The following is a 25,286-nucleotide window of genomic DNA, read 5'->3' on the forward strand; positions in this document are numbered from 1 at the left end:
ATATTCTCCTTCATCTCCTTGAATTTCTTTAGGAGATTTGTTTGAACATCTTTGATTAATTGTAACAAATTCTGTCTCTCCTATGACTTTTTAATTTGTTCCTTTGGCCCATGTCTTCCTGTTTCTTAGTATGGCTTGTAATTTTTTGCTGATATCTAGGTATCTGATTATCTTGAGGAGTTCACTCTAAATGTCAGTTTCTCTTTCTTGCCTAGGGTTTTATTGTTGGTTGGCTTTGTGTTAAGGCTCTTCTTTGACACTTAACTCAACTTATTCTAGCTCTTAAGAATTTCCCTTGTTTAACTGATCAAAACAGGGCCAGGGACCCACAAATGGGTTGCAGACAAGTTCCAAAGAGCCCTTGGGAGAGGGTCAGGAAAGATGCCAAAAATTCCCCCCTGCCCCCGGCCTCCCCACAGCTGCACTCTCCTGGCCTGCCCAGCAGACCAGAAGGTGGTGCTCTTCTGCAAACCTTTCCCTAAAGAGGAGGAGTGTATTTTTTTCAAACTTCTCCTGGCTGTGTTGAAACAATGGGCTGTGGGGATCCCTGACTAGAACCATGATTCAGAGCCAGAACCTAACAGTCCAAACTTGTCGATTACAAGCCACACTCAGCACTTGATCATGTTCCCATCCTGTCCAGGGAGGATAGCCTTCACACCTCTTTTCATCCGAGGCAGGCCTCAAGGGAGGGGGATGGGCACTGGCCCCTGCTGCCAGAGCAATTTACTCACAGTTTCTGTTGCAGCTTCTCAGTCTCCCTGTCCCACCCTTTTCTGGATGGTGTACAGTGCTCCCCTGGTCTCTGGAGTCCCAGAACCATTGATTCAGACAGTTTCTGCCTGTCCACTAGCTGTTTTTGTAGGAGGTGTGTGTCCTATAGCTCCCTACTGTGCCTTCTTCCCTGGAAGCTCAGTCTCAAGTCTCAGTAGTCTTCTAAGGGTATTTTTATGTCAGTTCTGATGTATTTATCAGCTTCTGCCTTGGGCAAGCCTATTTTTGAGACAGGCTTCAGGAAAGGCTGGCAGTAGCCTTCTCATCTTTTATCTTTTGTATTTGTTCCTTAGATTTCTTTCTTTTATAATGTTATCGTAGAGAGTGTTGATTTACCTTTGTGACTTTGTGTTGTGATTTTATGAAAAGGGGGGAAACTTTTTGCAAAGCTAAGGTGAATGTGAAAGTATGATAAGTACCTTTAATGGGTCTCTTCCTTTCAGCTTCAACTGGAAGTGGATCGGTTAGAAGAATTGAAGATGCAAAACATGAAGAAAGTGATTGAGGCAATTCGAGTGGAGATGGCTCAGTACTGGGACCAGTGTTTTTACAGCCAGGAGCAAAGACAAGCTTTTGCCCCTTACTATTCTGGTTAGTACAGAAATGGTGTCTTCATATGGCCTGCTCACTTGTCTTTTACTAGCCCAGACATTCACAAGGAACTGTTCCCTCTTCTGAACAGATATAGCCACCTTTCCAAGTCATTCAGCCTAAATTGCCACCCCTGAACAAAGAAGCTTTTACAAGTGCTATTGTGAAATATTGGTATCTTGCTTTTAGAACGAGAATGTCACTGTACCCTGTAACTATAAAGGTCAAGTTTATTAGGTGCATACTCTTTGCCACATACAATATCAAACCCTTAACAATATTATTACACATTATTAATCCTCATGTCAATAGATGAGAAGAACACTGAAGCATGTTCCTGTTTAGCAACTTAACCCAGAGGCACCCAGCAGGTTAATGTCAAAGCCCACACTTGAGCCCAGGAAATCTGATCCCATATCTGAACTGAATATAAAGATAAGGCTGTCTTAACTAAATTCAACAAAAGTTTTTGGACATTTTCTGTGGCCCTTCCCCGCCTCCCTGGCTCCACACTGTTGGCTGGGCAGAGTAGAAAGGAAAAAGAAAGAACCCTAAGACAAGGTAAAAGATGACATGAACTTTTGAGAATGTTAATAATTTTTGTCCACGCCCTAGTCCCTTCTTCCCACAGGCTTAAGTTTCAATTTTGTTTTTCCCATGTCTTCAGTTATCAAAGACAGAGTAAGTAATATTTCATTTTGCTACTGGCTCACTAGAAGGCTAGGGAGTTAGGAGCCCCCTTAGTCACTTTGACCCTGCACTGGCACCTCCACTGTGTTTTGTTCATTGTTCTCTCCTGTTGTAATGTATGCATTAAAAAAATTTGTTTTTAATTAGAGAAGTTGTAGGTTTACAGAAAAATCATGTAGAAAATGTAGCATTCCCATATATTCTCCTCCCTATTATTATCACTTTTCGTTAGTGTGATACCTTCATTAAAATTGAATAAAGAATGTTATAATTGTACTATTAATTATAGCCTATAGTTTACATAAGGGTGCATTTTTTTCCCCATATACCACCCTATTATTAACACCTTGCATTAGTGTGGTATATTTAGTAAATTCATGAAAGGACATTTTTATCATTATATTGTTAACTAAAGTCCATTGTTTACAATAGATTCACTGTCTTGTACAATCCTATGTCTTTTATCTTTTAATTTTTATTCTAGTAATATATATCTGACCTAAAATTTCACCTTTTAAGACCACATGCATATAAATATTTCACTGCTGTTAATTACACTCACAATGTTGTGCTACCACCACTGCCACCCATTTCTAAAACTTTACAGTCAAAACCCAAATAGAAATCCTGTACAATTTAAGCAATAACTCCCCATTCCTTACCCCCAACCCAGACCCTAGGAACCTGTATTCTGTTTCCCTCTATTGGCGTGGGACAGAGTGAGGGGGATGGGTCCAGACTGGTGGGTCTGGGATGAAAATCTAGCTGATTTTGGTGATTCTTTTTCTTTTTCTTCGATTCAGCATTTGTGGAGTCCTTCTTCCGTTTCTGTCGTCCTCCAGAGTTCCAAACAAGTTGCATTTGTCCTTGTGTTAGTTGATGTTTAGGGGAGACTTTTCCAGTGTCTTTTGTTGCCATGGTGATGACATCACCCTGTGTGTGCATTTTTAATAGAGGAATTTATTGGTGTTGGGTATTTGTATAGTATTCAAGATGAAGCCCTTGCAAGTATCAAGAGTCTAGGGTATATTATTTGTATAGTGGGATGGGAGAGAACACAAAGGCTGGAAGGAAGATAATGTTAAGATTTGTGCTTTAGAAAGAAATCATAGCTAACATTTATTGAGCACTTGCTATGCACTGTGTGCAATTCTTTATGATGTATATGCTAATCATTTAATCTACAAAAGACTCCCATGAGGTGGGTACTAATTTTGAATTTATAGATGAGGAAATTGAGGCATAGAGAAGTTAAGTCATTTGTCTAAGATTTCACAACTATTAAATGGAGTTAAATCCAATATATATTATGGATTGACTTTTCTATATGACTTTTCTAAGTAGCTTTAGGATTGGGACCACAACATGATAAATAAAGCAAACTGTATGAGATGTGTAAAAGTAGGAATAAACAAGATTTGGTGGCATTAGGTGGAGGTGAGGTCTCACATGTTAGACCAGGGAACTTGAGTTTTTATCCTATAAGGGCACATGTTCTGGAAGCCCACATTTAGGCTTTTGGGTCTGTGGGCCTTCTGCAGTCATGCAAATTGTATGTGTGTACAATAGCACTGAGGTACGTTTTTTTGTGGTACCAAATTCATAGCTTTCAGTGAGTTCTCAGAGGCATCATGAACCTGAAAAGGTGACACTAAAACAGCCACTTTTAAACTTATAAAAAAAGTTACAAAAATAATAGTTCCTATATACACTTTACTCAGCTGCCCCTGATAACCATGGTACAATTAGTGAAACCAGGAAATCTTGATTAAAGTTTTGTTAACTAATCTATAGATCTTATTCAAATTGTACCAGTTTTCTTATTATTGTCCTTTTTCTGGTCCAGATTTCAATTTAGGATTCCATATTGCATTTAGTTGTCATGTTTCCTTAGTCTCCTCTAATCTATGACTGTTTCTCAGTGTTTCTTTTTCTTTCATGACCTCAACACTTGAAGAGTTGATTTGTAGAATGTCCCTCAGTTTGGGTCTGTTTGATGTTTTCTCATGATAAACTGAGTTTATGCATTTTTTGCAAAATTATCACAGAAGTGATATCATAAGATTACTATATGAGTAATGTGCCCTTCTGGGTGGGTTGTACCAAGGGGTACATAATGTCTTATTACTAGTGGTGATAACTTTGATCACGTGGTTAAGGTATTGTCTGCTAGGTTTCTCCATTGTAGTTGAGGTTTTTTCCCTTTGTAATTAATAAATATCTTGTGGGAAGTTACTGTGAGACAGTTAAGTATACTGAGTCTCGTCATACTCAGCATGCTTATTTTAGTAACCATCCATGGTTCTTCCTGCAAATTATTTTGATAGTACTTGTCTAATGATGACTTTCTATTTCCCTCATTTCTTCTTACAATTATTAATTGAAATTCTACTGTAAGGAAGAGCTGTCTCTTCTCTCCCATTTATTTATTCATATAACTAGGGACCCACGGATATTTTAATCTATGGGTTATAGTACTATCATTATTTATTTATTTTTGCTCTAATTATTCTCCCATCCCTTTGAGAGTGACTTCATGTTGACTCCTGTGTCGTTTCGACATGCGTTCATCATATTTTGAGCACTTCTGTATTTTTCTGGAACCACAAAGTTTCTAGGCTCACTTGGTATTTTCTCTGCCTTAGGGGAACCGATTATTTCTCCAAGAAGTCTTGGTTTCTTTTTTTGAAGAATGGTTTTTAGAAACTGTGATCTGTGTGCTAGGTGTGCTTATTGTTACTCATCACTGTGTCAAGGCTCTCTCAGCTGACAGGCTAGAAAATACATGTATGTATACTAACGTACACACATCTGTATTTGCCTGTATCTATCTGTGTGTGTGTGTGTGTGTGTGTATACATACCAGGAGTTCATATTGATACCTCCAAATTCAGTCCAATACCATGGAGTTCATTCTAGCTTTCTTCCTTTCCTGATTTGTAACTTCTTTCACTGATAGTGAGAAACCTGGCTTTTATAATCCAAAATATGCATACTTACTCATGTAGTTTTTATTACGAAGAAAAAGAAAATATTTCCATTTTGAGACTTGGGGATACTAAACACCAGAAAAATTTGTTTGTTACCGGGCCTATATCTCACAGAGGACTACACAGAAAATCTGCTCCAGTTGCATGATGCCGAAATTGTGCGGTTAAAGCACTACTATGAAGGTCACAAAGAACTCTTTGAAGGTGTTCAGAAGTGGGAAGAAAGCTGGAAGCTTTTCTTGGACTTTGAGGTACTGCCCTAGGTTTTGTCTGTTCTTTATTTCCTCTAGGATAAAATGAAGTGTCAAGAAAGTATGCCCTGTGCAGAATCAGCAAGTCCAGTTTCATTTGCTCTTTATCAGGTTTTTTGATACCCTGACTTTATCACTAAGTCTGTCTTAATTACTGCTAATCTAGTTGTATTTGTTAAGATTATATACAGGGACATATAACAGAATAAAACAAAATTAATGACTTAAATAAGGTAGAGGTTTCCTGTGTAAATGAAGTCCAGAGATGGGTACTCTGGGACAGGTGTTGACAGTTCCACCTGGTCAGCAGGTCCTAGCTTCTCCTGGCTCGTGGCTCTACTGTCATCCTAGGTCCAAGATGGCTTCCAGAACTCCTGCCATAACAGCCACATTTCAGGCAGCATGATGGAGGAAAGAACACAGAAGCCATTGCCCCCTCTCCTTTTCGGACTCTTTCCAGGACCTTTTCACAGCCCCTCAGCTTCCATAACATAGCTGCCTGGGAATCTGACAGAATTGCTACCCCAGATAAATTCTGTGTTCTGTCACTAAGGAAGGAGAGAAGACTGGATGTTGGGGCAGGCAACTAACATTGTCTACCATTCCAACTTTTGCTATTTTTTTTATAAAATTCCCTGGGTATTGGATGCTCTGAATTCCTTTCTTCTTCTGATACAGATTTAGCACAGACAGGGTCCCCTGGAGCATTTTGAGAGCTCAGGGTTGAGACTAGGGTGAGATCAGCAAGTCACCCAGGGCACACAGTTTAAGGAGACTCATTCTCAGGGTTCATGCTGGCCCTTTTAGAGCTTGAATTGGCCTGTAGAGAATCTTTAGTTCAATTCTTTCAAGCTTACAGGCAGGAAAATAGGACTCAGAAGAGGAGAGAAATGGGTGAGATCTTAAGGCTGTTTAAGAACAGCTGTTGTAATCCTCAGTCAATCCTAATTTCCAGTTGAAAGCAAGGAGGAGGAGTGAACATTAATGAAGAGCCAACTAATCAAACCTTGTTGACATGCCAATATTCAAGAAAAAAATAAGAAAATGAATTACCATCCCCTCTAGTTAGTACGTTATAGGCAGTCACCAGTCAAGCAGTCTGGAAGGAAAGAGAATGTCTTTACAAGTTTGGCCTCCAAATTGTTACAATTGTTTCTAAACTTTTCTGATTCTCTGTCCCTAATTTTGAGTGTATACAGCTAATTTATTTGTTTTTACAAATGATACACTTTTATTACTTTTCTGATATATTGTGTGCAATTATAACAAAAAAATAAAAGCTAAAAAGAATGAGAAACTTAAAATTTTACATTCTTTAAAGCCACTTGTCCATTCTGCAAGGGTTTTTTTAGTTAAAACCAGATATGTGTAACTCCCTTAATTAAGCACACTTAAACTGCATTTTGCCTCAATTTGCCAGAAGTAAGTGGGCAAGTAGGGTGCTACCACTGAGGCCTCCAAGTACAGATCTTCCAGAGTTCTCTCTGCCTACTCATAGTAAGTGTCAGGTACCTTCTGACAGCTGAACCAAGGAAGGGAGCCAGTGACATGGTACATTACATATTAAAGCCTGTTTTAGTTTTTAGATTAAAAGGAAGCAGTTTTCCTATACCCCTGTGGATGATCTCACACTTCTCTGGAGTGCCAACATTCCACTCCCCTGTCTTAGAATGCAATCATTTCTCATTACTGACAATGGACGGGAATGTAAAACTTTAAAGTCTCCTTAATCATAGTATGAGAGCAAGAAATCTTAATAGAAATCATTTATTGACTATGGTGGATTTTTACTCTAATTAAAATGTTTTTTTTTTTTGCAGAGAAAAGCTTCAGATCCAAGCAGGTTTACAAATCGTGGGGGAAATCTTTTAAAAGAAGAAAAGCAACGAGCCAAGCTCCAAAAAACACTCCCTAAGGTAGTATTATTTCTAAGAGTTCTTGGTGTTTGGCAAGATACCTCACTTTGTTTCTCCTCTTTGTTTTTGATTGTATTGTCCCTAGATGGTTTCCTTTCTAAAGTATAGGCAGGGAAAAAAACTACATGCTGAGTCTTCCTAGCATAGCAACTGAATATCAAGGGAAGCTTTCGAGAAAGAGCTGTGGGCGTTACCGTATACTCTATTTTAATAATAATGCTAGCATATATTGTGCTGAATTTCAGACACTGTTTCAAAATGCTTTATATTTATTAATTTATTTAATCCTCACAACATCCCTATGAGGTTGGTATTAATATTTCCATTTTTACACATGAGGAAACTGAAGCACTGAGAAGTTAAATAATGTGCCTACTTTCCATGGCCACTAAGAGGTCAACGATTGCAGATTGGAACCCCTATAGTATGATTCCATAGTCCATGCTCTGACTCGCACACACTGCCTCTTTAATGTTACTGATCTTTGCTGGTACTGACTCCAACTTTAGGCACCAAAACCTTAGTGGTCAAACTGGGTTCTCACCCTTTTCCGTCCTCATGTGTGTTGTGAATGAACCTCTCCTAGGCTCTGATTGCCCGGTACCCACGTGGATCCAGCCACCTGAAGTTAAGCTACTGATGCTCTGGGGAGGGAGGAGTCATTCTTTAGGAGAAACATTGCATTTGGGCTTCACATCAAAAAGTTGAAGGAATTAACATGTCTTTGTTTCTGGTATTAGCTGGAAGAAGAGTTGAAGGCACAGATTGAAGTGTGGGAACAGGAGCATTCGAAGGCATTTGTGGTAAATGGGCAGAAATTCATGGAGTATGTGACAGAACAATGGGAGATGCATCGACTGGAGAAAGAGAGAGCCAAGCAGGAAAGAGTAAGTGTAAACACAAATTGGGAAGGGAGGAAGACAGTAATTTGAGCAGCCTGAGAGTCTCTGCCAGGGATCAGGGTTGGTTGAATAATAAGTAGCCCATGGGAGCTCATTTTAGCTCACGGTACAGAGATTTCAGGCCCTGCTCTCGTCCCCATCCCAGACCTGGTTGCTTACTAGGATTTTCATTGTTGCTTCTGTCATGCAGCAACTAAAGAATAAGAAGCAGACAGAGACGGAGATGCTCTACGGCAGTGCTCCCCGCACACCTGGCAAGCGGCGAGGACCAACACCCGGCACGCCGGGCAAAGTTCGCAAGGTAAAAAGGAGCATTTACAAAGGAGTGTTGAGGCTAGGGATCTTTTCTTTTTTAAATTCAGTTTATTAAGATAAATTCACACACCATACAATCATCCATGGTGCACAATCAACTGTTCACAGTACCACCACACAGCCATGCATTCATCACCCCAGTCCACCCCCAGACACCTCCCCCACACCAGAAAGAATCAGAACAAGAACAAAAAATAAAAATAAAAAAGAACACCCAAACCATCCTCCCATACCACCCTACCCCCCATTCAGTTTTTGTACCCATCTATCCACTCATCCATCCATACACTGAATAAAGGCAGTACGATCCACAAGGTCTCCACAATCACACTGCCATCCCCTGCAATCCACACTGTCATACAGTCACCTTCAAGAGTCAAGGCCACTGGGCCAGAACTTGGTAGTTTCAGGCATTTACCTCTAGCCATTCCAACACAACAAAACCCAGAAAGTGTAATCTTATCTAGTGCACGAGAATGTCCACCAGAGTGACCGCTAGACTCCAATTGAAATGTCAGCCACTGAAGCTTTATTTTGTATCATTTCGCATCCCCCTTTTGGTCAAGATGTTCTCAATCCCACGATGCTGGGTCCAGATTCATCCCCAGGAGCCACATCCTGCGCCACCAGGGAGACCTATACCCTCACGAGCAGGTCCCACACAGAGGGGAGGGCAGTGAGACCACCTGTCAAGGTGGTTTAGTTAGAGCGAGAGGGCCACATCTGAGCAACAAAGAGGCATTCAGGAAGACTCCTAGGCACAACCACAAGCAGGTTTAGAGGCTAGGTATCTTGATCGTCTCTTGCCTTCTGTCCTGGAAAAGGATTTTTCTGACCTTTCCAGTTGAGTCCATTTGAGAGTGAAATGAACATTGAGTAGTGGTTTGACAGCTACAATCACTACGTGGCCAACTTTGATGGGTACTAGTTGAGTCCTTGGATTAAACTCAATTTAATAATTGACAAAATTCTGTGATGATAAACGCTTTAGAGGTTTATCATCTTGTAATTTAATACTCCCTAGTCTCCAGAGCAGGAAGTTGGGGGATTACTTTTTTTTGATAAATGAACTGAAGCATTATTTTCCTTCTCCCTCCCCAACCCTTATATTTTTATAATGTTTTAAACATTTAAAAAAATCACTTGTAATATCACAACTCCAGGAGAAGCATTAAGGATATCTGATTTTTTTTTTTTATTATTGAATTCAGTTTTACTGAAATACATTCACACACCATACAATCATCCATGATATACAATCCACTGTCCACAGTATGATAACGTAGTTATGTGTTCATCACCACAATCTATCTCTGAACATTTTCCTTACATCAGAAAGAACAAGAACAAGAATAAAAAATAAAAGTGAAAAAAAGAACACCCAAATCATCCCCCCATCCCACCCCATTTGTCCTTTAGTTTTTATCCCCATTCCTCCACTCATCCATACACTAGATAAAGGGGGTGTGATCCACAAGGTCTTCACAATCACACTGTCACCCCTTGTAATCTACATTATTATATAATTGTCTTCAGGAGTCCAGACTGCTGGGTTGGGGTTTGGTAGTTTCAGGTATTTACTTCTTGCTATTCTAAAACATTAAAGCCTAAGAGGTGTTATCTATATAGTGCATAAGAATGTCCACCAGAGTGACCTCTCGACTCCATTTGAAATCTCTCAGCCACTGAAACTATTTCGTCTCATTTTTCATCCCCCTTTTGGTCAAGAAGATACTCTCAGTCCCACGATGCCGGGTCCAGATTCATCCCCGGGAGGCATACTCTGCGTTGTCAGGGAGATTTACACCCCTGGGAGTCGGGTCCCACATAGAGGGGAGGGCAGCGAGTTCACCTGTCAAGATGGCTCAGTTAGAGAGAGAGAGGGCCACATCTGAGCAACAAAGAGGTACTCAGGGGGAGACTCTTAGGCACCATTACATACAAGTTTAGACTCTCCTTTGTGGTAATGAGCTTCATAAGGGCAAGTCCCATGCTCGAGGGCTCAGCACATCAAACCGCCAGTCCCAATGTTTGTGACAACATCAACACCAGTCCAGGTGAGGATGTCCAACACATCCGCACCTTCCCCCAGATCCTCGGGGCTGGGGAGGGGGAGGCTGTAAATATATTTTTTATTATCTGCCCAAATTACTCTAGGATGTGTCACTATTTCACTCCAGCCTATACTAACCTACCGTATCTCACTTCCTATTCAAAGTTCCATGCAATTGTGGTGTTTGAACAAATCGACTGTAGAGTTGCACCGTTTAGAAAATTTAGATCCTGTACCAAATAGATATCTATTCCCTTGGTCTCATATGGAAGTTGAAGTTTTAAAACACAATCAGTTTCAACCTTTACCCTTTGGCCTGGCTTGCCCTGGTCTTAACCAGACCTGCTTCATTCATATCACTAATTGAAGTCTGGGCTCTTTTTCAGCTTTTCTTTTTTTTTTTTTTGCTTTTTAAAAGCATTATAAAATAATGTTTTTTTTACAGAGAGATAATATACAGTTTTGATTTCTGCCCTTTTTCTCTACTTGATATTGGTTGTGGTTTTTCTGATAGCATCAAGTTGTTTTCAAAAAATGTGATTTTTGATAGCTTGTATATTCTGTCTTCTTGACATACTGTTGTTTATTAAACTAGTTCCCTATCATGTGAGATTAAGTAGTTAATTTTTTTAATTGTGGAAATAATGTGATGAACTTTTAAAAACATACATTATAACACTAAAATTCAATTCTATTCAGGTTTGTTCTAATTCATAGTTTGAATACCTCTGTGCTAGATGCTAAGAATATAAATGTTCCCTTTTGCTAATGCCGCCAGAATGCAAAACACCAGAAATGGATTGGCTTTTATAAAGGGGGTTTGTTTGGTTACAAAGTTACAGTCTTATGGCCATTAAGTGTCCATCAGCAATAGGGTACCTTCACTGAAGGATGGCCACTGGCATCCAGAAAACCTCTGTTAGTTGGGAAGGCACGTGGCTGGCATCTGCTCTAGAGTTCTGGTTTCAAAATGGCTTTCTCCCAGGACGTTCCTCTCTAGGCTGCACCTCGTCTTCAAAACGTCACTCTTAGTTGCTCTGAGGTCCTTTTGTCTGTGAACTCCTTTAAAGGACTCCAGTGATCCAGTTAATACACACCCTGAATGGATGGGGTAACATTTCCATGGGAATTATTCAATCAAACATTTCAATCACAGTCATATCTCCATGGAAACCCTCAATCAAAGAATTCCAATCTAATCAACACGAATACATCTGCCCCCCAAGATTGCATCAAAGAACATGGTGTTTTGGGGGACATAATACATCCAAACTGGCACAAGATAAGTGAGGCAGCCCTTGCTTTCAAGAGTGCTATCTTCAAATATTCCTGAAGTTATTGAATTGTTTCTTGACTGCCTTGATCACTCAGGCTGTGATCATGATTACTGATTCCCCCATGAGTGATTTGCTCTTTCTTTTGGAAAATTGGTGTTTTTCCACAGAGGGCATTGTGATGATATGAGAATACTGGAAATATACCTTTGTTCTAACTCCACTATATGCTAGCTGGGTGGCCTTAGATGAGTCAAGTAGACAAGTATCCCATCTATAAAATAGAGTTAATAGTAATTCTGCCTTTTGACAAGGTGGTTGTGACTGGTGAATGTGTTTAAATATTAGTACAGTGCTGTCTGTTGTGAGTTGGTCCTATGTATCCTAGTGGAATTAGGAGAAAAGGAACTAGACATGATTCAAGGAGAGTGCACAGCATTTCATAGTTGTCTTTGTCACACTATGTCACTATTTGCTGTTGTCGCATGGGAGGGCTTCCTAGATGTGCACTTGCTTTGGGGAGATGATGTGGGTTGGACCACAGTCCATTTTCAGAACCTGACTGAGAAGCATTGAGGGCAGTTGCATAGTCAGTTTTCAGTTTTATTTCCACTGGTGTTCTCTTTTATTTTTGACAAATTATGGAAAAAAAAAAAAAAAAAGTAAATTAATCACCTTTGATTTTCATGTGAAACAATTACATTAAGTCCTAACTGAAAGATCCGTTCCTAAGTGTTAACATGGTGCATGTCACTGCTAAATGTTAGCAGCCATTTTTCTCCCTATTTCCATAGCTGTACTTTAACATATCTAACAATCATAAATATTTATAAAAACATACATATTCATAAAATAGAACTGCCCTGTCCATTTTGGTCTACAGCTTGCTTTTTGAAAATAATTATATATATCTTGGATACTTTTTCCAGGTTAGTACATATATATTGACATCATCCTTTTTTCTTTGTCCTTTTTTCCCTGAAGTATTTTAAAGAAAATCCTGTGTATGTCATTTCATTCCTTCACTCAATGCATCCTTCAAAACTGACATTTTCTTATATAACCACAATATTATTAATCACAACTAACAAAATTAGCAATATTTCCTGGAAAGATTGGTTTTACCGTCTTTCAGTTATCTCTTATATTAAGCCATTCTTTCCTTTCTAGTATTGAGTGAATTCATTAATTCCTTAAGTATTTTCCAAGAAATATGCCCAGTAATGGGGACTGAGAAATGGAATGCCTTCCCTGTCCTTAAGAAAGTTAATCTAGTTGTCTAGGTATGTATTAATTGAGAATACTTTTAGAGGTGTTTACAAAGCTTTAGCAGAAATGGAAATACTATTAGATCAAACAACCAAGAATTAGAGAGACTGAGACTTGCCTGAAGATGTCACAGCCAGTATGTGGCAAAGCCATTCTTACTCCTGAACCCAGTTCTTACTCCTGATCCCCAGTTCTTTCAGTGTTGTACTTTTTGCATGTAAACACACCCATCTGGGAATTAAGGTAAGGATTATGAAAGAGGATATGTACACAGTTGAAGGCAGGGAAGCACAGGCATGTGGTCCAGGGCAGGAACAGAGAGGATGGCAAGAGATGAGGCTGAGGAGGGTGGATTAAGGCCAGATTATGGGGGACCTTGTAAGAAGACTTCGTTTTACACCTTAGGCTTGGCACTGTCCAATAGCCATTGGCCACATGTGGCTATGGAGCACCTGAAACGTGACTAGTCCAAATTGAGATGTGCTCTAAGTGTAAAATACACACTGGATTTCAAAGACAAAATAAAGCATGTAAAATATCTTCCTAATTTATATATTGATTATATATTGAAATGCTAAAATTTTAATATATTGGCTTGAATGAAATATATTACAATTGATTTCATCTTTTTACTTACCTTCCTTAATGTGACTGCTAGAAAATTTAAAATTACATGTGTGGCTCACAGTGTATTTCTGTTGGACAGTGCTGCTCTAGCCAATGAAGAATTTTTAAAGGGTGGTATTTTATATCTCTGTCAAACTGCCCTTTTAAAATTTCCAAACCCCACTGGGAAGTGAGGTCAAATAATACAAAAGGATATATAATCAAAAGTTTCCTTTCTGCACCAGACCCCTAGACCTTTGTGATGAACCATTGTGACCTTCTTGTGCACGGTTCCAGAGATATCTGATTTGTATACATATGCTCAATTCTGTGCATGTTTCTAGGGACTTTTTTTGGTACACAAATGAGAACATCCAGTGCACTTTTCTGAACCTAGCTTCTTTAATATAATGATCTTTGCATCCTTCCCTATCATTATGAGTCTACCTTTTTTTCCCCCATTTCATTATTATGAATGTTAACTGGTCTGTATATTGGTGGACAGTTAGGTTGCCTCCAGTCTCTGCTATTATAACATGCATCTTTATGTGTATATCTTTGCTTATTTGTGTATTACTGTGGCTATAATAAATTTAATGTAATAGAATTGTCATATTTTAAAAATTTAAAATTGTTTTGTTATATATTATACAGATAATATAGTTTGTAAATATTTTCTAAAGTTATTATACTCTAAACATCCTCGTACCCACCACTCAATTTCAGAAAAATAACAGTATCTTTGGAGTCTCCTGTCTCCTCCCCACTCCTATCCTCCATCTCCTTTGAGAGATAATCATTCTACTGAATTTTTCTTTCATTTCCTTGATTTTCACTGTAGCTTTATTTCACATATTTTATCCGTTTTTCAGCTTTCTAAAATGGAATCACAGTAAACATTCTTATCTAACTTGCTTTTGTTACTCAATATTATATTCCTAAGATTCATCCATACTGTATGTAGCTATAGTTCCCTCCTGTTTACTACTATAGAGTAATTCCATAATATGACTATCACAATATAACTTTTACTATTAGGTTATTTCCAGTTTTTTGGTATTACAAACCATGCTGCTTGGAGCTTTATTATCTACGTCTTTTGGTGCAAATAGGAAGAGTTTAAGTTTAGATATTTAGGAGATACCGAAGTGATTATAATAATTTAGCTTTCACTGGAGTGCCTTAGTGTTACGGTAGTTCTAATCCTTGCCAACACGTGGTATTTTCAGACTTAATTTTTGCCCATTTAATGGGTGTGAAGTAGTGTCCCCTTATGATCATAGTTTGCATTTCCTCAGTTACTAATGAAGTTGAACCTTTTGCCATATTCAATTGCCTTTTGGAATTTCCTTCTTTGAGACCTCTTTTTTTAAAAATTGAATTTTATTGAGATTGTTCACATACCATACAATCATCCAAAGTACGCAATCAATTGGCCATGGTACCATCACACAGCTGTGCATCCATCACCACAATTAATTTTTTTTTTCAATTTTTAGAACATTTTCATTACTCCAGAAAAGAAATAAAAACAAAAAAGAAGACTCAAATCCTCCCATATCCTAACTGCCACCCATCCTCCATTTTTTTTTTTTTAATTTGGAATTATTTTATTTTAGAATTGCAAAACCATATGGTAGTCATTTCTTCCAACCTTCTTGTGAAATAGGCATGATCAATGTGTTATTGGGTACAGAAACAGAGGAACAGAAAATGACTGTCTTCTGGTCTTTCAAGATAAGACCATAATGCATTATCTTTGTAACTTCCCGTGACTCTATAATTATTTCAAAAGAAAAAATTAATAAAACTGACTCACAAAATATCATTATCACTGATATCATATTCCAACAATTAGCAAATATACAATATTCTTAGTTCTTCATTCAATGGTTACCATATGGGTTGTAAGAAGATCTGAAGCAGATCCAATAGAGAAATAAGGAAAAAATTTTTCTTTAAATGTATCTGAGAAAGCATAAATGAGACACCTATTATCCAAATTGTAAAATGAAACCTGTCCCAACTCATAGTCCAGAAAAATGCCTATCCGTCTGGATTTTATTATATCCATAGCACCACAGGTGTAAGACCAGAGCCGTATTCCCCAGCATCCATCTTTTGGGGATGGTGATGTAATATTTCTGGGGAAAGAATCTTTACAGACACCTACATCACATTCCCCCTTGCCTCTTCTACCTGCCAATAATGCCTGCCACAAACAAATCCCTGAGAACTCAGGGCAGATGGCAAAAAAGTAAACTTCTCAAGACTGTAAGGTGAGTTTGGGTTCATCTTTCCTAATGTCACACTTTTTCTGTCTTCTGAGATAACAAGTCTGAGGTGAGCAGTTTCAGTATCTAGTGTCAAATTTACTTTAAATGTGTTGATTATTTTCTGTAGGTTAAAATACTTTTCAAGAGAACACATATCTTTTTTCTTTAATTCATATGAAAGGATTGCTGGAGTGTTTAGGTTTTCATACTTTTGGTGTGGATACTTTCAGTACCTGTAAGTAACTCCAGTTCTGACTGCACACACTTTTCTGCTGTTTCACTCACTAGATTTTTTAGTGTGTAAATATGCTCTAAGAATTTTACTTTGTTTTCCCTTAGTTTTTTTTTCGGCATACTTCTGTCTGTAATTTCAAAATAATTATATCTTGCTCTTTTCCCAAAAAACGCTTAAGTTGTTCAAATTCAGAGTACAATTCCTCCCTCTGATTTTCTACCTTTACCCACAATTCAAATGATTTTGATACTTGGATTTCTAACCCCTTTTCAGCATCTTCAACTTGCTTCTTCAGAGGCTTGGTGTAGCTTCTGAGCTTCTTCCTCTGACGAGCTGCAGCTTGCTTAAGGGGCATCAGTTGGTGATCCCGATGGTCAGAGGAGACCCTGCACTGGGCACACAATAGCTCCAGGTCCTCCTCACAGAACAGAGTCAGAACCTGACTGTGTTTCTCACACAGGGGTTTCTCTTCCTGCCATCTCCTCTTGTTCCAATTAGTGGGAAGTTGCTTTACAATAGCAGTCATGTGACATAACTGGCTGTTTTTCTTGAAGTTCCTGTCAAGGCAGTGATGGAGGCAGGTGGGAAAGGGGAGGATGTCCTGCAGATCTTCCCAGCACTGGGTGATGCAGGAGCAACAGAATTTGTGGCCACAGTCAGTGGTCACTGTGTCTCTCAGGAAGACCCAGCAGATGGGCCAGCTGGCCTCTGCTTGGAGTTCAGTAAGGGAGGCTGCAAAGGCCATTGAGCTGTGAGAAATTCTACCTAAGGATACTCCCTTCAGGATTGCCTGGTTTTCTGGGAGCTAAGAAATGTTGAATCTGATGACTCTTCAGTCCTCACTCTCCTTCCTGGAAGTCAACATCTAGGAGGGCTCAAGTGTGCTTCTGCCCCCTTCCCTTTAACCCAGAAGACTCTTCCAATAGGAGTCTGTGTGTACGGCCATTTGGAGATGTCACTGCAGCTTCTCCTCTTGCTTCTGATGCCCAGCCATACTGAAGCACAGAGATGGTGTCAAATTGCCCAGTAAGGAGCCATATTCCCAGTAACCAAGTTGTTCCTGGAGATGCTCTGTGGGGGTCGTCCCCCCTCCATTGTTGACTCATAGTATTGGTTTGGTACATTTGTTACTGTTGATGAAAGAATGTTAAAATACTACTAACTGTAGTACATAGTTTGCGATAGGTATCTTTTATCCCTATATACTCTACTATGTATAGTGTCATACATTTGTTCTAGTTCATGAAAGAGATTTCTAATATTGTACAGTTAATCACAGACATTGTCTACCACAAGTTTCACTGTTTTATACATTCTTATATTTTAACCTCCAACTTTCCTTCTGGTGACATACGTGACTCTAAGCTTCCCCTTTCCACCTCATTCACACACCATTCAGAACTCTTAGTTATTCTCACAATAATCTGCTACCATCACCCCTGTCCATTTCCAAACACTTAAGCTCAACCTAGTTAAACATTCTGCTCATAATAGGCAACCACTCCCCATTCTTTAGCCTTGCTCTATATCCTGGTAACCAATATTTCATGTCTGAGTTTACATATTATACTTAGTTCATATTGTTGAGAACATACAATATTTGTCCTTTTGTGTCTGACTTATTTCACTCAATATAGTGTACTCAAGGTTTCTTCATCAACTGGTTTTTTTTTAAGAAGGCTTTGTTCACACACCATATATTCTGTCCTAAGTAAACAATTGATTATTCCCTGCATAGTCACCTATTTATGCATTCACCACCATTATCACTATGTATATAAGGACTTCTCCATTTCTTCCACAAAGCAAGAGGAAGAGTCAAAGAAGGTAGGCAAAAGAAAAAGAAAGAGAAAAAAGAGAGAAATGACAGCTATAAAGCAACAAAAGGAAAGATAAAATTAAACTAAAGTACAATAAAAGTCACCAATGCCAAGAATCCCATACCCTCCCTTATATTCCCCTCTTAAAGGCATTTAGCTTTGGTATATTGCCTTTTTTTTTTTTTTTTTTTCTGTTTTGTCCATTAATTTGTTTTTTAATTAAATTCAGTTTTATTGAAATACATTCACACACCATACAATCATCCATGGTGTACAATCCACTGTCCACAGTATGGTAACATAGTTATGCGTTCATCACCACAATCTATCTCTGAACATTTTCCTTACATCAGAAAGAACCAGAACAAGAATAAAAAATAAAAGTGAAAAAAGAACACCCAAATCATCCCCCCATCCCACCTCATTTGTCCTTTAGTTTTTATCCCCATTTTTCTATTCATCCATACACTAGATAAAGGGGGTGTGATCCACAGGGTCTTCACAATCACACTGTCACCCCTTGTAATCTACATTATTATATAATTGTCTTCAGGAGTCCAGACTGCTGGGTTGGGGTTTGGTAGTTTCAGGTATTTACTTCTAGCTATTCCAAAACATTAAAGCCTAAGAGGTGTTATCTATATAGTGCATAAGAATGTCCACCAGAGTGACCTCTCGACTCCATTTGAAATCTCTCAGCCACTGAAACTATTTCGTCTCATTTTGCATCCCCCTTTTGGTCAAGAAGATACTCTCAGTCCCACGATGCCGGGTCCAGATTCATCCCTGGGAGTCATATTCTGCATTGCCAGGGAGATTTACAACCTTGGGAGTCAGGTCCCACATAGAGGGGAGGGCAGCGAGTTCACCTGTCAAGATGGCTCAGTTAGAGAGAGAGAGGGCCACATCTGAGCAACAAAGAGGTACTCAGGGGGAGACTCTTAGGCACAATTACATGTATATTGCCTTTTTTACATTAAAGGAAGCATAATACAGTGTTTCTGTTTACTGTAGTCTCTAGTTTGCATTGATTGTATTTTTTTCCCCAATACCACCCCATTTTTAATACCTTGCAAAGTTGACATTCATTTGTTCTCCCTCATGTAAAAACACGTTTGTACATTTTATCACAATTGTTGAACACTCTAGGTTTCACTGAGTTATACACTCCTGATTTTTTATCTTGTCTCTTTCCTTCTGGTGTCCCCCATGCTCCTAACGTTCCTCCTTCAACCATACTCAGAGTCATCTTTGTTCAGTGTACTTACCTTGTTTTGTTCCAAACCTCTCACTCCTGTCTTTTCCTATCTGTATGTATGCTCCCTTTAGTATTTCCTGTATAGCAGGTGTATGTTCACAAACTCTGTCATTGTCTGTTTGCCAGAGAGTATTTTAAACTCTCCCTCATATTTGAAGGACAGTTTTGCCGGATATAGGATTCTTGGTTGGTGGTTTTTCTCTTTCTGTATCTTAAATATATCACCCCACTTCCTGCTTGCCTCCATGGTTTCTACTGAGAAATCCTCACACTGTCTTAATCAAGCTTCCTTTGTATGTGATGGATTGCTTTTCTCTTGCTGCATTCAGGATTCTCTTTGTCTTTGACATTTGATAATCTGATTATTAAGTGTCTTGGCACATAGGTCTATTCATATCTGTTCTGTTTGGGATATGCTTCGCTTCTTGGATCTGTAATTTTATGTCTTTCATAAGAGCTGGGAAATTTTCATTGATTATTTCCTCTATTATTGCTTCTGCCCCTTTTCCCTTCTCTTCTGGGACACCCATGACACGTACATTCTTGCGCTTCATTTTGTCATTCAATTCCCTGAGACATGGCTCATACTTTTCCATTCTATATCTGTTTGTGTGTAGGATTTCAGGTGTCTTGTTCTCCAGTTCCTGAATGTTTTCTTCTGCCTCTTGAGATCTGCTGTTTTATGTCTCCAGTGTGCCTTTCATCTCTTATGTTGTGCTTTTCATTTCCATAGATTCTGCCAGTTGTTTTTTCAAGCTTTCGATTTTTACCTTATGTACACCCAGTGTTTTCTTTATATCCTTCATCTCTTTTGCCATATATTCCCTGAACTCTTTGACTTGGTTTTTTAATTGATTTAGCATATTTATCCAAAAATCTTTAATTGATTTTTTCATTAAAGTGAAACAATATCTCAGCTGTATCTCAACTGAGGTGTAAGTTTGTTCCTTTGACTGGGCCCTATCTTCGTTTTTCCTAGTGTAATTTGTAGTTTTCTGTTGTCTAGGTATCTAATTTCCTTGCTTACCCCAACCAGATTTTCCCAGACCAGAACGGGTTCAGGTCTCAGAATGGGGCTATATTCCATGTCAATTTTCCCTGAGGGTGTGTCTTAGAAGATTGACAGACTTTCCTGTGAGGCCTCTAGCTGCTGTGCTTTTCCTAACCTGCCCAGAAGGTGTCACCTGTCAGTCTGTCTCTCCTGACTGGTATAAGGAGGTGTAGCCCCTTTAGTTTCTGTTTTGGCTGTTTCCCCCCAGGCCCTGGGGTCTGAGTTCTAAAGGGAGCGCAGGCACTAGAGCTGGGCCCCACCTCCTTCCTTTTAGGGAAGATACACCCCCTAGGGAGTTATCTTCTCCATTTGAATTACTCCTTTGTCTCTCTCTGTTAACTCCACCCCTGTCTGGGTCAGAGTGCTGTGAACTGAAAATAGCTGAGGCTCTCTCCACTGAGCCACTCAGGTTAAAGAGAGAAAAAGTGAAAGAAAGCCTCTTCTCAGAGCCAGTCCACAGTCACCCAGCTTCGCCCATCAGTCAGAGAGAGCACCCAGTCTTCTGGGCTCCCTTTCCCAGGGCACAGGTGTTTTCTGGCTAAGGTCAGTCGTCTCTAAAAGCCTCTATTTCTTTTTTTTAATTATTTTTTCTTTCCTGCCAGCCCCACCCTCTCTCCAGTGGCAGCAACCTTATGGTATTTTGCTGTTTGTTAGGGGTTTGTCGATGTTTGTAGCTTGTATTCAGTAGTCCATCTTTGTTAATTAAAACCCCAGTTGGAGCTAGATTGCGCTATATTTGCTCGCTCCAGGAATGCTGCTTTTCCCACAGTGAGATCTTGCAGTTCAGCCTGCTGTGGGGGGAGGAGGCTCCTGGCACATTTCTGCAGTTTTTACCTACAGTTTTCATGCTGCAATCTCAGTCATTCCACCCAATCTAGGTTGGTGTACTATGTGGACAGTCATGGTTGTCCCCCAGCAGTTGTTCCAAGTTATTTATTAGTTGTTCCTGGTTGTTTATTAGTTGTTTCAGGGGACTAACTAAATTCCACACTTCTCTATGCCACCATCTTGCTCTCACTCTCAAGATGTCTTTTGATGTTTTTTTTTTGGGGGGGAGGGTATTTGTCTCTTATAAATTTTATAGGAATTCTTTATATGTCCTAGATGCTACCCCTTTGTCAGTTGTTAGAAACAGCTTTCCCAGCATTTATATTTTTCTTGTGCAACTTTTTACCCTTTATGGTGTTTTATTGATGTACAGGAAGTTCTTAATTTTAATATAGTAACATTTTTGTCAGTGTTTTTCTTTATGGCTTGTACTTGTGCCTTCTAAGAAATCCATCCATGACTTGAAGTCACAGATATTTTCCTATAATGTATTCCTATTTTGCCCCCTGTATCAAATAGTTTTGTTTTTTCCCATTTAATTTTTTTAATCCACCTAAAATTGTTTTTATAATTTACTCCAACAGTTTCTTACATTATTGATTATAAATGACATTGCATATATTAACAATGTACACTTTGATAAGTTTTGACATGTATATACTGTTAGAGTAGCATCATCAACATAATGAACATATTACCCCCCAAGTTTCCTCAGCTCCTTTGTATTCCCTCCCTCCTCACTCTGCCATCTGCCCCAGCAAAGGGTTTATTCTTTGTAACTACAGATTTTATAACATTTTTCTAGAATGTTATCTATATGATATCATTCAGTGTATACTGTTTTTGTCTGGTTTCTTTCATTTAGCATAATTTTTTTTAAGATTCATCCATGTCACGTCACTCCTTTTTATTAATACCCCACTGTATGAATATGCCACAATTTGTTTATCCATTCACCTGTTTATGAATATTTGGATTGTTCCTGTTTGGGGGCCATTACAGATAGAGCTGTATAAATATTTGCGTATAAGTCCTTTGTTATGGACGGTGTATGCTTTCTTTTCTCTTGGGTAAATACCTAAGAGTGGAATGGAGGGTCATATGATAAGTGTATAACTTTTTAAAAAAATTTTTTTATCATTTTTTATTGTAGAATATAACATATATACATAAAAGTGATAGCTTTCCAAGTGCAATTTAACCAGTAGTTATAGAGCAAATTTCAAAGAATATTATAGGTTACAATTCCACAGTTTGAATTATTTCCTTATTATGAAATATAATATATATATAAAAAGGTAATATCTTTCAAAGTATGATTTAACAAGTAGATACATAGGAAATTTCCAAAGTTATTATGAGTTATAATACCATAGTTTCGGTTATTTCCTTATTGTAAAATCTAACATATATACAAAAGGTATAGCTTTCAAATTACAATTTAACAAGTAGCTATAGAATAAATTTCAAAGCATGCTATGGGTTACAGGTTCATTATTTCAGTTCTTTCCTTCTAACTATTCTAATACTCTAGCAACTAAGAAAAAGAAAATTATACAAACATTCAGTATTCATAATCCTTTGTTAAATTCTATCTTGTGTGTTGTTACCCCTTCTTCTAGTTTAATTACTTTCCTGATCTTCAGGGATGTCTAGGCAGTGACCACCCTAACCTGTTCATGTTGAAAAGGGATGTCAACTTTATGAGCAAAGGGGACACATCTAGTTGGTATGTTTAACTTTTAAGAAACAAAATGATTGTACCATTCACAGTCCCATCAGCTAGATAAAAGTTGGCCTTGAACAGTTTTCACAGTTTTCCTCAACCTGTTAGTCATGGCATACTCTTTACCACATAAACCTACCTTTCATGGATTGTGGTAGAGATGGTTTGCTGGAAATGCTGAGGATATTATCTCACGTCAGTAATCCATCTGTTGTTTTCTTTAGCTGAACACTACCACCATCTCCAACGCTACAGCCAATAGCAGCATTCGGCCTATCTTTGGGGGGACAGTCTACCGCTCTCCTGTGTCTCGACTTCCACCTTCTGGCAGCAAGGTTAGTAAGTTCTGAGTATAAATACATCCCTAATTATTGCCCTAGATTATTTACTGAAATGCCCCACCTACTAGTTCCAATTTCTAAGACCCCTGTATTCAGTTATCACTGAGATGCTGAGAGTTGGCAGCTGTAAGGTATCATTAGATGATGGTCAAAAAACTAAATGAGGAAGAAAAAAATGGTTAGCCTGGGTCCTACTGGTACAACAGGAAGGACTTTAATGTGACTGGGAAAATGAAGACTACATGGTATTCCATACCCTTGGTTCAAGGCCCAGTCTCCAGCTGTTGCTGTGCTAGTTCCCTGCACCTGGGTTCCAGCCCAGTGATTCTGGATCACTAGACATATGTACTCATGACAGGGACATGTGTTAAAATGTTTTTAGTGTTTGAAATATTTTATAGAGTATGCTCAAGATAGGTGTTCTCTAAAGCATTAAGGGTTTATATATATATATTTTTAAACCAAAAGTATAGGATTACAGAGACACAAATAACATAAAGATGGTACCAGCCGTTTAGCATTTTGGGATTTTCTCTATAGTCATTATAAGGAGAATATATGATCCATCTTTCCTTTCTCTGCAGCCAGTCGTCACTTCCACCTGTTCAGGGAAGAAAACGCCCCGTGCCGTTAGGCATGGAGCTAACAAGGAGAACCTGGAGCTCAATGGCAGCATCCTGAGCGGTGGGTACCCCGACTCAGCCCCCCTCCAGCGCAACTTCAGCATTAATTCTGTTGCCAGCACCTATTCTGAGTTTGCGGTAATTCACCTTTTCTAATATCTACCAGTCTCTGGGGAGCACACAGTTGGGGCAGAGTGGGTGTCTACCCAGGGGCACCCAGGCCATAAAGGACAGTTGTCTTGGAGGCTGAGAATCCCTTTCCTGCCTTGACCATGGTGGGGATGGGGGTGGTTAAGGGAGGGTGTATAGGAAGGAAGTTGGCAGCAGCAACTAGACATCTAACCTGGATCCTTCTGCTTAAGATGTACCATTCCCTGGCTGCAGGAGGTGACCCCTCTAATCACCACCCTGGTGCTCTCTTGGTGGAGTTCTTGGTAATTGTCTTAATTCTTTGTCCTTAGAAGGATCCGTCCCTCTCTGACAGCTCCACTGTTGGGCTTCAGGTCTGTATGGCAACCCCTGCATGTCCCACGTCCCTTCTCCAAACTGATCTGTCATCTGCTGGCTCCCTTCCCATCTGGGCAAAGGCTACGCTAACCAGTAATCTCAGCTGTACTATCACAGATTCTTTTTTACAAAAGTAACAGGAATTTCTATTACAGACTTCAAAAATAATATCTGGCTTAAGTTCCCAACTGACTTATTAACCTGCTGACTAATAAGAAAATTTGTTCAAACTTGAATTGGATTCTCAGCCCTACCTAAAGTCAGGCAATTTTTATTTTTTAAACCTGTTATTTCACAACAGAAAAACCTTCACCCTCCCCATTGTGCTGGGAATAACAGAAGCCTCATCATGTGGGGAGGGGACCCCGGCTGTGTGCTGCCTATGAGGTTCTCGGCCTGTGTGCTGATTATTTCCTGGAGTATCTTCCTTACTAACCCCTCAGGGCTAAATCGCCAACTTTCTGTCTACTCTGTGCTAGCCAGTGCTCATTTCCTTGCCTTCCCTTAGTTCTCCCACTAAGCTACTAAAGCATTTATGAGGCGCTGGAAGATGATAATTTTCTAGAATGCTCTTCCCACTCCCTATTCACTGCAGTATTCTTTACTTAACAATCTGTGTTTTCTATTCCTTGCATATCTTCTATTGAGAGAGAAGGCTGCCCCTTGCCCTTGATGGGGTATTGACTTAAAGTCTAGGGTGTCAACTCTCTTGTTGCTGCAGTGACAGGGAGAATGGGACAGTTGCCCAAGGCTATAGCTAGTTTTGAGCATTGAAGCTAGTAGCCTCATATCATGGCATTTTTTTTCCAAATTACATGACTAGTGATTCTACCTGTAGAAGTGAGTGTGTATCAGTCTGGCTTGCTGATAGCTGGACATTATTTCACTGCTTTCTCTTTTGGTTGCTCAGACAAGCCCCATTTCATCCACCTGCAGCTTAAATGTGCCTGCTTATTTCCACTGCTAGTCCTAGGGATCCTCAGCTGGTTT

The 25,286-nt window shown here is 39.1% G+C and overlaps 2 protein-coding genes across 6 annotated transcripts in view; one reads left to right on the forward strand and one right to left on the reverse strand.

Annotated features, from left to right (window-relative positions):
• Positions 1–25,286, forward strand: part of PRC1 (protein regulator of cytokinesis 1) — a 48,020-nt gene that overhangs the window by 19,104 nt on the left and 3,630 nt on the right. Inside the window, exons 7-14 of one of the 5 annotated variants that reach the window (XM_037833071.1) lie at positions 1,218–1,365; positions 5,160–5,296; positions 7,117–7,212; positions 7,953–8,099; positions 8,305–8,415; positions 23,050–23,160; positions 23,751–23,927; positions 24,251–24,292. In XM_037833071.1, the coding sequence (XP_037688999.1) occupies positions 1,218–1,365; positions 5,160–5,296; positions 7,117–7,212; positions 7,953–8,099; positions 8,305–8,415; positions 23,050–23,160; positions 23,751–23,927; positions 24,251–24,292 (969 nt within the window). The remainder of the gene's footprint in view (positions 1–1,217; positions 1,366–5,159; positions 5,297–7,116; positions 7,213–7,952; positions 8,100–8,304; positions 8,416–23,049; positions 23,161–23,750; positions 23,928–24,250; positions 24,293–25,286) is intronic. The other 4 variants (XM_037833072.1, XM_037833075.1, XM_037833073.1 and 1 more) reach the window with 4 other exon arrangements.
• The window catches only part of RCCD1 (RCC1 domain containing 1), an 80,559-nt gene continuing 78,873 nt past the window's right edge, over positions 23,601–25,286 (reverse strand). The window contains exon 10 of the transcript XR_005216363.1: positions 23,601–23,767. The gene's annotated coding sequence lies outside the window, so the exon portion shown is untranslated. The remainder of the gene's footprint in view (positions 23,768–25,286) is intronic.

This window comes from Choloepus didactylus, chromosome 4 (genome assembly GCF_015220235.1).
Source record: "Choloepus didactylus isolate mChoDid1 chromosome 4, mChoDid1.pri, whole genome shotgun sequence".
Lineage (NCBI taxonomy): Eukaryota > Metazoa > Chordata > Mammalia > Pilosa > Megalonychidae > Choloepus > Choloepus didactylus.